This window comes from Cyprinus carpio, chromosome A7 (assembly GCF_018340385.1).
Source record: "Cyprinus carpio isolate SPL01 chromosome A7, ASM1834038v1, whole genome shotgun sequence".
Classification (NCBI taxonomy): Eukaryota; Metazoa; Chordata; class Actinopteri; order Cypriniformes; family Cyprinidae; genus Cyprinus; species Cyprinus carpio.
The window spans coordinates 46,196,955-46,212,521 of NC_056578.1; the positions used below are offsets into that span (position 1 = coordinate 46,196,955).

At 37.7% G+C, this 15,567-nt stretch overlaps 3 protein-coding genes across 4 annotated transcripts; all 3 read left to right on the forward strand.

Moving 5' to 3' along the window:
* Window positions 1-4,239: 4,239 nt before the first annotated feature.
* Window positions 4,240-5,291, forward strand: LOC122145734 (histone H1-like). Of its 2 annotated transcripts, XM_042761292.1 has the most exons (2): window positions 4,250-4,829; window positions 4,905-5,291. In XM_042761292.1, exons 1-2 carry the CDS (start codon window positions 4,467-4,469, stop codon window positions 5,079-5,081), a joined length of 540 nt encoding a protein of 179 aa, XP_042617226.1. In that variant the 5' UTR covers window positions 4,250-4,466; the 3' UTR covers window positions 5,082-5,291. The 2 variants fall into 2 exon arrangements, with proteins under 2 accessions (XP_042617225.1, XP_042617226.1); XM_042761291.1 differs by having other exon boundaries at window positions 4,240-5,290.
* A 1,372-nt stretch (window positions 5,292-6,663) lies between these two features.
* LOC109097964 (histone H2A-like) lies at window positions 6,664-7,145 on the forward strand. Its single transcript, XM_019111585.2, has one exon. It carries the CDS (start codon window positions 6,709-6,711, stop codon window positions 7,093-7,095), a length of 387 nt encoding a protein of 128 aa, XP_018967130.1. The 5' UTR covers window positions 6,664-6,708; the 3' UTR covers window positions 7,096-7,145.
* Window positions 7,146-10,475: 3,330 nt separating this feature from the next.
* Window positions 10,476-10,897, forward strand: LOC109109798 (histone H2B). The gene has a single exon (XM_019122848.2). It carries the CDS (start codon window positions 10,488-10,490, stop codon window positions 10,860-10,862), a length of 375 nt encoding a protein of 124 aa, XP_018978393.2. The 5' UTR covers window positions 10,476-10,487; the 3' UTR covers window positions 10,863-10,897.
* Window positions 10,898-15,567: the final 4,670 nt, after the last annotated feature.

The window sequence follows — 15,567 nt, forward strand, 5'->3', positions numbered from 1 at the left end:
ATATAAATAAAAACAATTAACTAAACAAACAAACAAAAGAATATTACCAAATATAGATTACTAATATAATCAAAATCATAATATTAAACAAATTAATTAACAAATTAGAACTACTGAAAGCAAACTAATGTAGCTCCAACAATGTATGAATAAAAAAAAAAAAATAAAAAAATAAATTAAAAAAAATAGTAATATAGTAAAATTTTATTATAGTAAAGATTGGTTTAAATCAGTTGGATTTGATTCAATCCAATTTGCTGGGAAAAATTAACCCAAAATCGGTTCTGTCCTATATTTACCCAGCCCTTTGGCTATAACAACCCATTATTTATTACAGAGGTGGAAAGTAACAAATTACAGCAGCCCCCCAAAAAAAAATCTGAAATAATTCTACTACATAAGTATTCACACCTTTTCTGGGACACTTGCTATACTTTTAGTGGAGTTAATCTGTGACAAATAAAATCGAATGGGTATGAATAGAAAAGAAAAAAAAAAAAGGCCTGAGGGTCAAAAAGAACAGCCTGTAGAGCTCAGAAATATGATTGTTTTGGGATTTGGGGAAGAGTTTGCAAGGCACTACGTGTGTGTGTGTGTGTGTGTGTGTGTGTGTGTTGTTTTTAACCCAGTGTTTTTTTGAGTGTATAGGCTACTATTTACAGACAAGCAGAATAGCCCAGAATATGGAAGCAAATTGCGCTAAATTGCACGTCAAGTGTCAGAATATGAATGCAACGTGCCAAGTTTCACGTGAAGCAATTTCCTCCCATAGGAAACTATGCCATACACACAAACATAACCACTGGAGATGTAGGCTAACGATCTATTCATAAACATCTGCCGCGGAAATCGGTGTACATACAGTACATACACATCTCTATGTAATGTTTTAACTGTAAAAGCTACATTGAATTAAGCCTATAAATGTTTATAAAATATCTGCATATAGGCTTTTTCAGCAGGCTACAACGTTATCACAAATTATGTAACTCGGCGGCAGCTGATGCCACTTCCAAAGTCCCGCAAGTCTGTGGCAGGCAGCAACAGCCGCGTCCATGGAAAGTGGCAGCTGAGCATAGCAGAGCAAAGCAAATCACTGTATGATGTTTTTCAAATGTAGCTTTAACGGTTCAAACATTACCCTGAGATGTATGTAGACGGACATTAAAACTGGTGTTTATGAATAAAGCTTAAGCCTATGTTAATAATGTTTATCGAGTTTGGTCATTTAAAAACGGTTTAATGCATTAAGCCACATTAAATATTTTCCTTGGGAGGAAAACGCTTAACGCGCAATTAAACATGTTGCGTTCTAAGTCTGGACTCGCCTGTTCCTCTGTACATTCGAGCGCTTCTTCATGTGACCTGCTTATGAACAGTGATCACAAACGAGATGAGAGTTATATCACAAACAACATTTATAAATGTGATTTCATACATTACTCATCGTGTGAGCAAGTTCATATTCAAGCGGATCAGAAATTATGAAACTTTAATAATAAATACAAATGACAAAGCCACGTTTAGTCAAGTTGTTTATTTTCACTGAGTTTGAACAAGCGTTCTCCATTCTAATGTGTTTTTAACTGTATAATATAATTTATTTTTGCATCTACCTCCATTTATTCCCAGTCTCTACTGCAGTGTCAGTGTCCTAAAGTCCCAGAATGCACTGCGCTGCCAGCGTCAGGTTCCCTTTCTCTGTTGAGGTGTGCATTACATGCAGATGACAGACAAGTCTAGAAAACAGTGATCTTAGACATTGTATTATGTTAAATATCAAAGGTTTCTGTATCGGTTAAGAAGTGATTTGTTGACACATCAATGTTTGTGTATTTCATGAGTAAAAATTGTAGATTTTATCTTGAAGTAAAAAGATAAAATGAGCCACTGGAATTGGCACAAAGGCCCCGAGTGGCTCCTAGTTTTATGACTTTCATACAAATGTAATTTGTATTGGAATACCTAAGATTAATGAATGTTCAGAAGAATTTTTCATTGGCAGTTTGTTAACTAATGAAGCCCTAATGTAAAGTGTTAATGAAAAATAAAGAATCAAAACACTTTCAAACAATATCTAGGACATGTTATAGTCCAGATTAAAATGGAAAAAAAAATATGGAAATATATAAATATTATTTTATATTATTTAAATATTTAGAAAGTAGCAGCTGCTTTTATTTATGGGGTTTCCAGGGTAAGGGCTGCAGTTTTCTGCAGTTTAGCGCCATCTGCTGTCAGAGAGTGAATGTGCTTTCATTCAGCGCGTCTCTCACGTGTTCCTCCATGTGCTTCTTGTGCGTGCTTGTTTACATCAGAGTTCACACGGGTCTTTAAAGCAGCATACAAACGGTGTTGTGCATTTTGACCAGTTGATGGGAAAAGTATTCTTAAAATGCATTTCAAATTCTGAATAATTTGTAATATATAATTATTCTCGGTATTTGGACGTGCCCACGATAACAAAATCGTGCATATCCATTACCGCGATATATCGCATTACCGAATACCGGCACAAGTCTAGTCACAAGTTATGTGGCAACAATGGATTCACTTAGGTTTACCTCTGTTGAATTTTTATGTTTCCTTGATATGTGAGAGGTAAAGGTGGATATCACTGAAAATGATTGATCACACTGCTTAAAGGGGCATGTCACTCTTCGTCCCTCTTCAATGTGGACTTTAAGATGGGAATAAAACTGAATTAGTGTATCACATTTGGCACTACACAAGTCAACATGGCATGCAAGGTCTACTGCTGGGTACAAATGTGATCTAGGCACCACCACACACTCATTGTGCTGTCTGTAAAGATGTGATTTCAAAGCAAATTTCCTGTTACAGTCCTGGATGCAACAACAAAGAAACAAGTTAGGGGTATTGCTGTGAATCCTCATGTGCTTCACACAGACCACTGGAGTACTGCATTGCTGCCCACATAACTGACACGCAAACATGCTGACAAGTCAAAATGGACAGTCTTTGGGCACGAAAAAACTTAACTCAAAAAATCTCAACAACAAGAAAAAAAAATCTCCACCGAAATAAAACGGCCATTGGCCTACTGTACTGGGCAAAGTAACATTACAATACAAACCAACAAAACTAAAACTTTGAACAGGAAATATTCTTACTGAGTATTATATTGCGTAACTTATTCTATCAAGCTAACTTGGATCGAAGCAATCCAAAATACAGGCAACATTAAAGAAACAAAACAGCAACACTAGTAAAGTAAAACTTACCTCAGAATACAGTTATGTACAAATTGGAACAAGCTTACCCAAATTTGCAAGCACAACGTTATCGAAATCAACGTTTTGTCTAATACACTATTAGGCAATAAATGAAAAGATAGCAAGCTAAAATTAGTAAACGAGATGACGATAATTTCAGCGTGTTACAGACACATTAATATTACTTCGTTGCTATTGTGTTAAAGGCTTACTTTGCAGAAGACTTTATATATCATGTTTGATTGAACTCACCTTGTAATCTGGGAATAGCTGAATCAATCCAGCTCCACTCTATGACGCCGTTGACACGTTGACGGGTTTAGCACTGAAATGGACGTATAAAAGTTACAATCTCAGCATCCACTATTATCACAGTTATTTGCACAGTTATTTGCAATTGCAAACGTGTATTTTGTGTAAAAGGAGCGAGGCAAAGGTGTACTCACCGGTTAAATCACAATATAAAGACGGATGAAAATCAACATGTGCTCGCTGCAGCTTTCTGTTCCCAAAATACTGTTAAGTACTGTTTTCTTTCCTTTGTGCAATAAATACGGTAAAATAACGTTAAATTTTTCTACGTCATTTCACCAACCGTAAAAAAACAGTAATGCACTGTTTTTTAACATAACAGGATTATACTGTTAAAATTTTGACGTAAATTAACAGCAATTTTTAACAGTGCAGGCATGAGTCAGAAACAGACACGAAGCCTCTGGATGTATGTGCTTCAAGCTGTCCAAAACAGCGACTGTATGACACACTCCACGCGTCCCTCTGTGATGCTAATTTCATTAAAGTGACTTTCAAACTGTTTGCTGAACTCACAGAGGATAATTTCAGTCTTTATCAAACTTTTCACTTAAAACATGGCATCAAATGTACGCGCGGTTTTTCCCGTAGCTGCTGCTCGCCTTTGATTCGTTCTGACAGGGACAAAATAAACATTTCCTCGTCGCGTCTTTTAGTCTCCAGAGAAAGCTGCAGATCTCTGCTTGATGTTCACTTAGATTCTACTGCCGTAAACTACTTTACCTGTTCAGTTTTGCCCAAAAGTAAAGGGAAGAAAACACAAGCGTGAGGTGCTCGTCATGGCATACAGGCATAGCGGGCGGGTTGAGTCTATAAGGTTCTCATGTGTTATTTAAGAGCGCAGCGCCGCCCGCTCATTTCTCATTGTTTAGCTAAGAGTTTGAACGAACGACTGCAAATCTACACACAAAGAGAGAGATGGCAGAAACCGCCCCAGCCGCAACCGCCCCGCCGGCCAAAGCACCCAAGAAGAAGTCCGCTGCCAAAGCCAAGAAAGCAGGTCCAGCTGTCGGTGATCTGATCGTTAAAGCCGTGTCCGCGTCGAAGGAGAGGAGCGGTGTGTCTCTCGCCGCCCTGAAGAAAGCTCTCGCTGCCGGCGGCTACGACGTGGAGAAGAAGAACTCCCGCGTGAAGCTCGCTCTCAAGAGCCTGGTGACTAAAGGCACTCTGGTGCAGGTCAAAGGAACCGGCGCTTCTGGATCCTTCAAGATCAACAAGCAGCAAACCGAGACCAAGAAGAAGCCGGCGAAGAAAGCAGCTCCTAAAGCGAAGAAGCCCGCGGAAAAACCCCGCCTTGCCAAGAAGCCCAAGAGCGCAGCGGCAAAGAAGCCCGCCGCTAAGAAATCCCCCAAGAAGGCCAAGAAACCCGCCGCTGCAGCCGCTAAGAAGACCACGAAGAGCCCCAAGAAGACAAAGAAACCCGCAGCGCCTAAGAAAGCAGTCAAGAGCCCCAAAAAGGCCAAGACTGCCAAACCCAAGACGGCAAAGCCTAAAGCTGCCAAGCCTAAAAAGGCAGCTCCCAAGAAGAAGTAAAAAACTTCTGTTTTATTACCCAACGGCTCTTTTCAGAGCCACCCACAAACTCAAGTGAAAGAGATAAACTTATGGTGCTGTAATTGAATCGATCTGCTCTTTTAATCATTACAGAAATGAAATATCTGAAATGCTTAAGTTTAAAGAATTGTTTTACCACTTTTGTTAACCTTGCAATGTTACACACACATCGCCTGTGCCCTTGGAAATGCCACAACACACACACACACATATATATATATATAATATATATACACACACAGCTGGGTAATAACTGATAACATGTCATTTTGATTACATAATCAGATTCCAAAAAAAGGTACTTTTAATTAGATTAAATTATATTTTAAAATACTTGTAATCAGATTAGTTAAATTTTTATTGATTACATATTATTCACACAATAGCAATAAATGAAATCGCCTAATTCTTATTTATATTCAGAAAGTCTTCCAGTTTTGTGGATGCTCTCACAAAAAGCAGTCACTGGTCTGGTGGCTGTAATTAAAAGATAATTGAGAGGCCACACAGCATCTGATCACAGGATTTACAAAAATCATTTGAAAAAAAGTGTTTTCTCAGCATTTCAACACTGCATCAACTACTGATGAACATTAATTTTTATTTTAATTATCACTCAGTAGGATATTTAACCATGTATTCATGTGTCCTTGGAAGGCTTTTTTATTATTATTATTATTATTATTTCAAACATGTTAAATTGCACAAATGCACGTTATTTCTCATTTACAATTAATGCAGGGATTCCCGAACTTTTCTTCTCAGCTGCATTTCTTTCACCCAGTATATTTATTTAAAGTTCCCCCTGAGATTTTAAGGTAATAAGTTAATAATTAAGACATTTTCATGTTCACATGACATGCAGGCAAAAAAAAAAAAAAAAAAAAAAAATTATATATATATATATATATATATATATATATATATATATATATATATATATATATATATATATATATATATATGTTGATTTTTACATAAGCAATTTATATACATTTTATTTAAATTTTATAAATTAATTAATTAGCTTTTCCTTAAACTCATAAACCCTGTGCAGTTCACAAGCCCCAGTTTGGGAAACCTTGACATAATAGGCAATTTATTATGTTAATAGCTACAAATGTAAACAGTTTTCTTATATTTGCATTTTTATATCAAAATGGTTCAACATTATCTGATTTAAATCAATACGATAAATTAGTTTGGTCAAAGATAATCTAAAAGTAATCAAAAAGTAGTCTGATTATATTGCCTTGAATGTGTAATGTAATGGATTACGTTACTAACTACAATTTTTATCATGTAATTTATAATCAGTAACGGATTACAATTTTCAGGTAATCTACCCAGCTCTATATTTATTTTCTATAACAAATATTATGTTTTCTGTTCTCTTCTGTCTCGAGTCATAAACACGTGAATAATGTGACGACAGAAAGAGGGCGGGGCTTTGGCTGTCGGAGGAAAAGTCAGTGATTGGTTTAAATACTTAATAGACTCTAAACCAATGAGCGACTGGCACGATCGCTTAAATTCAGCACTTCACCTGTCTTGGTTACATTTTAGTAACTGTTTTTAATTAATAGTGTTGTAATCAAAAGCAGAAATGAGTGGAAGAGGCAAAACCGGTGGCAAAGCGAGAGCGAAGGCCAAGACTCGCTCCTCCAGAGCAGGGCTGCAGTTCCCCGTCGGTCGTGTTCACAGACTTCTACGCAAAGGGAACTACGCACAGCGCGTCGGTGCCGGAGCTCCCGTCTATCTGGCGGCTGTGCTCGAGTATCTGACCGCTGAGATCCTGGAGTTGGCTGGAAACGCCGCAAGAGACAACAAGAAGACCCGCATCATTCCCCGTCACCTGCAGCTGGCGGTGCGCAACGATGAGGAGCTCAACAAACTCCTGGGCCGAGTGACCATCGCTCAGGGCGGCGTGCTGCCCAACATCCAGGCCGTGCTGCTGCCCAAGAAGACCGAGAAACCCGCCAAAGCCAAGTAAACAGATCCAAGCATGTTTCTGAAACCCAAAGGCTCTTTTAAGAGCCACCCATTTTATCTCTTAAGTAGCATTTTTATCTATTTCAGTCAGCACAAGCACACAAATAATGCATTCGTTTAACGTGATCAATGAGTGTTTCATTTAAGTACACTTAAGAAAAAACATGACCTTAAAGTGTTTGTTTTTTGCTAACAATCATTTTTCAGTGTTAAAGCCACTTTTAACAAAATCTTAAAAAAAAAAAAAAAACTGATAAACACATTCAGATCAGTAATGGGAAGCTGTCAATTTCTGCAGGAATTATATTGAAATATAAAATCTTAGTAGAATATTATGAAATTGTATGATAATTATACCAAAGATCTCTAACTGCAATTTCAGCTGAAAGCTGACCCAGATGCCCTGTTTTTAGTCTGTGTTTCTTTCTGTATGTTTCACACTGTTGCCAGTGTAGGGGTGAAACAATCTTATTTAGAGACATATATGAAGTGTTTTGTTGGTCTGACTGAGTTTTGGAGGTGAGATGAATTGGCCAAGATTCATGTTGGTAATGCAGACTGTATGAACAGTTTTGAAAATGTGTCTTCAGTGTTGAACAATGCTTGTTAGCGATTTAAAAAATGAAGACTGTATGTTATAATAATAATCCAACATAATTATTAGCAGTGCATGATCTCGCAGCAAGACAATTTTATAAGCTGTTCATTTAAAGGAAGGTAGTTTTGTTTGGTTGTAATCAGTGATCTAGAAAATAATATTATAAAATAATTATATATAATAGAGCGGTGGATGTAATGCTTTTATGCAGAGGAAAATATTGTATATTGTTCCAATCCGAGTTAGACACAATCATCAGAAATTATGTGAACAAAGAAATCTACCAAAAAGAGTATAAATAGGAATAATAATGTGTAACGAATCGGTGTCGTTTTACTCGGAAAGATGTAAACAGAACAAAGCATCTTAAGCGGGAAACACAGTCCCTCCTCTGTCTGTTTGAAAACTAGAGACGCGCTGTCATTGGCTAGCAGTCATGCACAGACGTCACACATCAGCCAATCACAAGCTTCTGTACCCTCGCGACTCCATCCTAAGATGGTTTAAAAGCAGCTGCGTTACATAGTTCGTTATTTTCAACGCTCATAACTTGAAGTATTTAGACTACAATAATGGCAAGAACCAAGCAGACCGCTCGTAAATCCACTGGTGGTAAAGCCCCAAGGAAGCAGCTCGCTACTAAAGCCGCCCGGAAGAGCGCCCCAGCCACCGGCGGCGTCAAGAAGCCCCATCGTTACAGGCCCGGGACCGTGGCTCTCCGAGAGATCCGCCGCTATCAGAAGTCCACCGAGCTGCTGATCCGCAAACTGCCTTTCCAGCGTCTGGTGCGAGAGATCGCTCAGGATTTCAAGACGGACCTGCGCTTCCAGAGCTCCGCCGTCATGGCCCTGCAGGAGTCCAGCGAGGCTTATCTGGTCGGTCTGTTCGAGGACACCAACCTGTGCGCCATCCACGCCAAGAGAGTCACCATCATGCCCAAAGACATCCAGCTGGCGCGCCGCATCCGCGGAGAGCGCGCTTAATCCCGCCGCTGCATCACTAATATCAGCACCCAAAGGCTCTTTTAAGAGCCACCCAAATGGCACTTAAAGAGTTCTCAGTTTTAACTCTATTCCTAGTGAATAAATGTCGTTGCGTTCTTGCTGTAAATTAACATATAGTACATGTTCTGTTGCTCTGTGTGTATTTTTTTTTTTTTTTTTTTTGTATATATTTTTTTTTATTTTATATGTATACATAATTTTTTTTTATTTTAGTGTTATTTTCCATGCATCTTAGTGTCTCTTTACCATTTATTTTTACCATCTACGACGTGTTTTTTGCAGGACAGCACATTTCATTGTCATATACTGTAATATGGGGGCGCTGCGTCACGTGGTGTTGGTTTCTGTTAGGTCCTTTAAGCAAATGTGAAACGTTGTTTTTTTTTCCAGTTTTATTTCACCTACAGAAAATCATTATTCGGAAAAGGAGGCCCTAAGCGCCACCGTAAGGTTTTGCGTGATAGCAAACAAATCTAATAACCTCGCACAAGTAACTTAACTGACCATAGGTCTCTAAAATTACTCCTAAATAGCGTTTTAGTGAAGCTGTCAACATTTTATTTTCCGTTGTGTCTTTAATCTGTAATTGATTATCAAGATTGGATTTCTTAAAGTGCTATCACAGTGTACAAAGCACAAAGTTAAGCTATACTATTATATATTACCCACCATAAAGTAAAGACGTTTGGATCAGTATGATACGACTGTGAGAGCAGGAGTGATATTGCACAAAAATCAGACAACAGCAAACATGATATTTCATTCACATTAAACTCAAGTCATTGATGTTTGAATATAGAACAGCCACAGGCTCAGCACCCTCCTTCTTCCACTCACATCCCCTCCAGAAGCCTGAGATCGACAGCGGAGGGAGCCTCGTGGTACCATCACAGAGAGGCACAAAATCACTTTCCAGAACATTCTCGTTCACCGTTCCTGGGTGGTGCAATGATCTTCCCAACCCCATCCAGAATACTGCATCTCTGACCTTTTTTAAGCAAGAGCTGAAAAGTCATCTCTTCCATCAACATTTGACTGCATCATAAAAAATAAAACTTTGCTTTCTCTTTCCTTATTTCTCGTCTAGTACTTGTACTAATCTAAAAAGAATGTCTGAAACTTTGTATTATGAGCACTTCCTGTGTTTATTTGCCTCTTTATGATGAATCACTTGTATTCCTCAGTTGTAAGTCACTTTGGATAAAAGCGTCTGCTAATGAATAAATACAAATGTAAATATTACATGACCGTCAAAAGGGCTTTTATTAAGAAATTCTGTAGTTCAAAAGTAGAGGAACAATATAGTTGTTTAGTGTTGTTAGTACCCTGTGTTTATTGTTCATGAATCAGTAACGTTTTGGTCGGATTTTAAACACTTCTGATCCTCATTGCTCTCCTCCGAAAATGGATGAATAAAGGTTTTAACGTTACTCGACCATGCACAACATTTGGGGAGAGTTATTGTATAAAATAAATAAAGAAAGAAAGAAAGAAAGAAAGAAAGAAAGAAAGAAGAAAGAAAGAAAGAAAGAAAAAGAAAAAAAAAGCGGGAAATGAAACAAAGGAGACCGCATGGAGTGAAGGGTGGGGCTATCATTTAACAGCTTGTGATTGGTCTTCACAAGCCTTGAGTTGTCCAATAAAACACGTCCCTTGGGTTGGGCCAAAGAAATCACGCAATCAGAATGTTCCTTTAAGCTTTGAAGATTAGCATAGAGAAGTGAATAAAAACCCCTGAAAGCGTAGAGGAAAGTATTGATTTGTGAAACCAGCCACTGATCAGATCTCATCATGCCTGAACCAGCGAAGTCCGCGCCGAAGAAAGGCTCCAAGAAGGCCGTCACTAAGACCGCCGCGAAAGGAGGAAAGAAGCGTAGAAAGTCCAGGAAGGAGAGCTACGCCATCTACGTGTACAAAGTGCTGAAGCAGGTTCATCCTGACACCGGGATCTCTTCGAAGGCGATGGGCATCATGAACTCTTTCGTCAACGATATCTTCGAGCGCATCGCCGGTGAAGCGTCTCGTCTCGCTCACTACAACAAGCGCTCCACCATCACTTCCCGAGAGATCCAGACCGCCGTGCGTCTGCTGCTGCCCGGGGAGCTGGCCAAACACGCCGTGTCTGAGGGCACCAAGGCCGTTACCAAGTACACCAGCTCCAAGTAGAGCTCCGCTGCAGCTCTCACACACAAAGGCTCTTTTAAGAGCCACCCAGCTTCTCCTTAAAAGAGCTTTTGTGACTCGGTACAGAATTTAAACTGATGCAGCTGAACTTGCCTTAGTCTTTTTAAACAATCATTAGATTCATTTTCCACATCTCTCTGTACTGAAATGCTATTCATAGTATATTTTTTATTTATCTATTTTTTTTATTTCACTTTTTTTTTTTTTTTTTTTTTTTTTTTTCTATTGGGGATGGGCAACATCACTTATTTTGTTTTTGATATGATACCTATATTTTTCAAGGCAGTATCATCGATGTTGATATGATACTTCTGAACTAAACTTAAATTAAATTACAACTTACTAAAAGTAAAATGAATAATGATAACCACTTTGTTTAAAATGCATTTTAACATTCAATACACCTTAGTTGTAACTTATTAGGTTATATTTTTGTTTACATGATTCGAATCTACAAATGCTAAAGTTGAACTACGGTCACTTTAGTAAAACCATGGTTCATTTTCATAATGTACTGCCAGTGACAGGCTGCTGCACGCATAACATGCAACTGTTTGATCGTGTATTATTTCAATTAATATTACAGAATAGAACATGATTAATATTGTTTCACGTTCAATTTCTATAAATGTAATTGCACAAACTATGTAGGCAAATTTCAATTTGTTTATTGTGGAATAACTTAAACGTGTATATATTGGGCAATACCACGACTGAGGTGCCCTTGAGCAAGGCACTGAACCCTCAACTGCTCCCCGGGCGCCGCAGCATAAATGATGCCCACTGCTCCAGGTGTGTGTGTGTGTGTGTGTGTGTGTGTGTGTGTGTGTGTGTGTGTGTGTGTGTGTCCACTGCTGTGTGTGTGCTCTTTGGATGAGTTAAAAGCAGAGCACGAATTCTGAGTATGGGTCACTGTATGTCACTTATTTATTTATTTATTTATTTATTTATTTGTCTCTGTCCTCTAAGCATTGTTCAGGGCTGCCGTTCCCAAAAGCTTTAATGCTTTATGATACTTTTGGGAAGCGCAGCTCTGTTTGAATGCTCTCTGTGATGGATTGGTTCTGTCTTGCAACATTTGCATGTGTTCAGATGAACCGGAAAATAGTTCCGTCTTACACAATTATTTACTAACATAGGTTATTCGTCCAATTCAATGCATTATTTTATTTATTTATTTTTTGTTAAACAAAATCACTAGTAAATAAAACACCTTTGTATTGATATTTTTTGTTAGTATCGATACTTTTGATATTTGCATCAGTATCAGTACTTCTGATTGATACGCACATCCCTGCTTCTTACCATCGAATGTAAGCAGCTGTTATACTGTTTTCTGCTGTAAAGTAAGCTGCGTAGATGCATTTGTATACTCTTAAAATTGGTTTTAATAATTCCACCCTTGGAGTTGTGCTGCAGTAATTGTGTAGAATCATTCATACGTTAAGAAATGAATAGATGGAGAAATGTGAAGTTTTGACCACAAACTTGATCTTAATATCCATTATTTCATTATTTGATATACGGTGGGCTATCTATCTATCTATCTATCTATCTATCTATCTATCTATCTATCTATCTATCTATCTCAAAATCAACCATTTAAAGGGTTTTAAGTGGAAGTAGTGTGTGTGTGTGTGTGTGTGTGTGTGTGTGTGTGTGTGTGTGTGGGGGTGGGGGTTGAGGGTGTGGGGATGGGGGGGGGGGCGTTGGTAAGAAAGGTTCCAGAGAGTTCAGAGTTCCAAAGATTGTATTAAAGATCAAAGGACGAGCAAACAAGGACAGAATGCTATCAAAAACTGATCGTCCTGTCTGTCATTTGCAGTGAAAACAGATTTTGTTTTATTGTACCTTGAATGACAATAAGCCAAATTAAACCCATCTACTCAGAACTCTCCAAATCTTCAACAAGGAAGCGCTCATGTTTTAGAAGACTCTGGTAAAGTTTCTCTTTCAGTTTAGTTGTTGTGATAAAGTTCAGAAGCTTTCTCATTCTGTCTTGTGGTGTTCCTGCTTTAAAGATGGTTTGGTATTTTTCATCACCAATCAGAGCTTTCATGTCGTCTGCAATGGGCTCCACCAGCGAGACTCCGCTGATCAGCTCTGTCCTGTGCTTCTCCACAAACTCAGCTCCTGTGGACACAGATTGATGAATAATCTCTGGACAGCAGAGGAAATGTGCAGTACTACATTACACAAAAGCACAACATTTTAGAATGTCATAAATATTGCTTATTTGAACAATAGCTGTCTATAATGCATTTATAGATAGATATTGATTGATTTACCAGGATTGCGTCTCTCTTGTTTCGGTGCTGCACCAGCCTCAGCAGTATGTTTGGACTGCAGTGTCTCCACATTATGACCTGGGTGAAGATGGATAAGAAGAAGAAGAATTTGTATTTATTTATCTATGTATTTAGGCTATTCCTCACATACATGCTTATTAAATGAGGGTACTAAAGACATTATAGAGTACAGCTACACAACATTTTAATTAATCTATTTATCAGTATCTATTTTAGATTTAGTGACATTATGAAACATTATCAAATGCCCTGAAATAAATACAGTGACTGTACAATGTAATTGTGGGTTTGTAACTGTAATGTATATTAGTGTTTTATGAAATAAAACATAGCATTGTGTCTTGGCACATCTTTAAACGTTGTGTTGTAATGCATATATTTATTATATGTCATTTACCGAGCTTCTCCCGCAGCTCTTTTGCAGGATTCATCTGATTCATCTTTTCCAGAATGAGCAGAGTGAGTTTCCCAGCATCATCAGGACTATAACGCTGAATCATACACTCCACAATAGCACACCTTGATGTATTCTCCAACTTGCTTTTGGGAATGTTTGGGAAGTCCTTTACTCCTTGAGTTAAGTGCCATTTAAATAATTTCAGCTCCTCAGAATCCAGGTTATCCAAACAGTCCAGGAGGATTTCATGCACAGCCATGCTGGATTACTGTTAATCAGAGAGAGAGAGAGACACACAGAGATATTTTTACCTGAAAATATTCAATAATGTGACTTTATTATTAATATTATTATTATTTTTTTTTTTAACTAAGTAATGTAGTATAACTAGTGAGAGGGCACTGATGTGTGAACTGAATCTGACTCCATTACACTGCATTATATATATATATATATAGACTATGGGACTGACTCTCTTCTGCAGCCAGCCTCTAGCGGCCAGTCGATGAATTACAGTTTAAGTCACTTCCGTATGGGCTTCACGAGAGAGAGCGGGAGGCTGCAGCTTGAACAGAACACAGAATATCTGAAGCTAATGAGAGCATTGGAGTGATGTCAACGCCCTCTTCGACTGATTGGCTAGAGGAGGAGCTGTCAATCTAGAACTTATGGACCAATGATGACGCTTAAACCCGCCTTGATTTACATGAAACTCTAGCCGCAACATTTGGAAAAGCAAGCGCAGAAGGTGGAAACAAGAGCGCAGTGAAAAACAACATATAAGCATATGAAATAAAAATGAGCAGAAAGTGTCTGAGAGCACAAAGAACAGAGAAATATACCCAAGGAAACCACGATTTGTTGTGAAAGTTGGATATTTTTGCATTAATATTTCAGTTGTGTGCATTCTTTTTTTTATTTTATGCGTTATTAAATGTTTCATTTACGCCTATTATTTTTCGAGCCGTAACCATTGTTTGTTATTCTGAAAACGTTGCTTTCATGTTTTAATGTTGTGCAATATAGGCTATATGTATTGCATTTAAAAAATTTTGTTACATGGTTTTTATTATTATTATTATTATTATTATTATTATTATTATTATTATTATTATTATTATTATTATTATTTATCCGTGACTGCAAAACTTTATGCGGAAAATTGATCTCACACATTACAGTTTAAAATTTTGTAAATTAATAAATAAATAAAAATAACAAATAGGAAAATTGATCTCTTTTTTTCTGATTTTTTTTTTTCTGTTTTTTTTTTTTTTTTTTACGCAGGTCCGTGTCTCGCGCTTTGCTGACGGACTTTCTCTCAGCCTCCTGCACAGAGAGATCAGGAGATCAGGAATTAGGTTGTAGCTCGTTATGTACATTACTACGATTATAAAGATGCGTTATTTGTATAGAAACAACTTTTAGCTCACAAGTTATTGATCCGGGAAATTCTCATGTTGCAAACTGTACTGAACTCGAAGTTCTGATTACAGTTTTATTCTGAGAGCAGCGATCACTTCACTCGATGGGTTTGTAATCACTGCTCAACAAAAAATCCAGCTCTAGACCTGAGTTTCAGCTCTAATTAAGGCTTATTTTCCCTTCTCTCCCAAACGACGGACACTTACCTTTGTGAATGATCTCAAATACGTGTGGAAAAGCTATTTAAAATATTCCTGCGAAGTGCAGCGAACCTGTATCCTGTACAAACCTGTACAAAGTAAAAAAATATTTGTCCACCCCTTTCTGCGCGATTACGTCATGTTTTCTCCTTCCTTTCTCTGTGAGATATTACAATCTCCATACTGTATACCTTTCCCTACTTAACCCATTTGTGCCCAAATTTTCCTGAATGGTTTCATGCATAAAGTCATGTTAATAGTGTACTATGTGAACATGTTCTGCATGTATGTTCCTTTTTATATATATTTTTATGTATTTTATATATTTTTTTAATGTGCTGCAACTATAGTTGCCG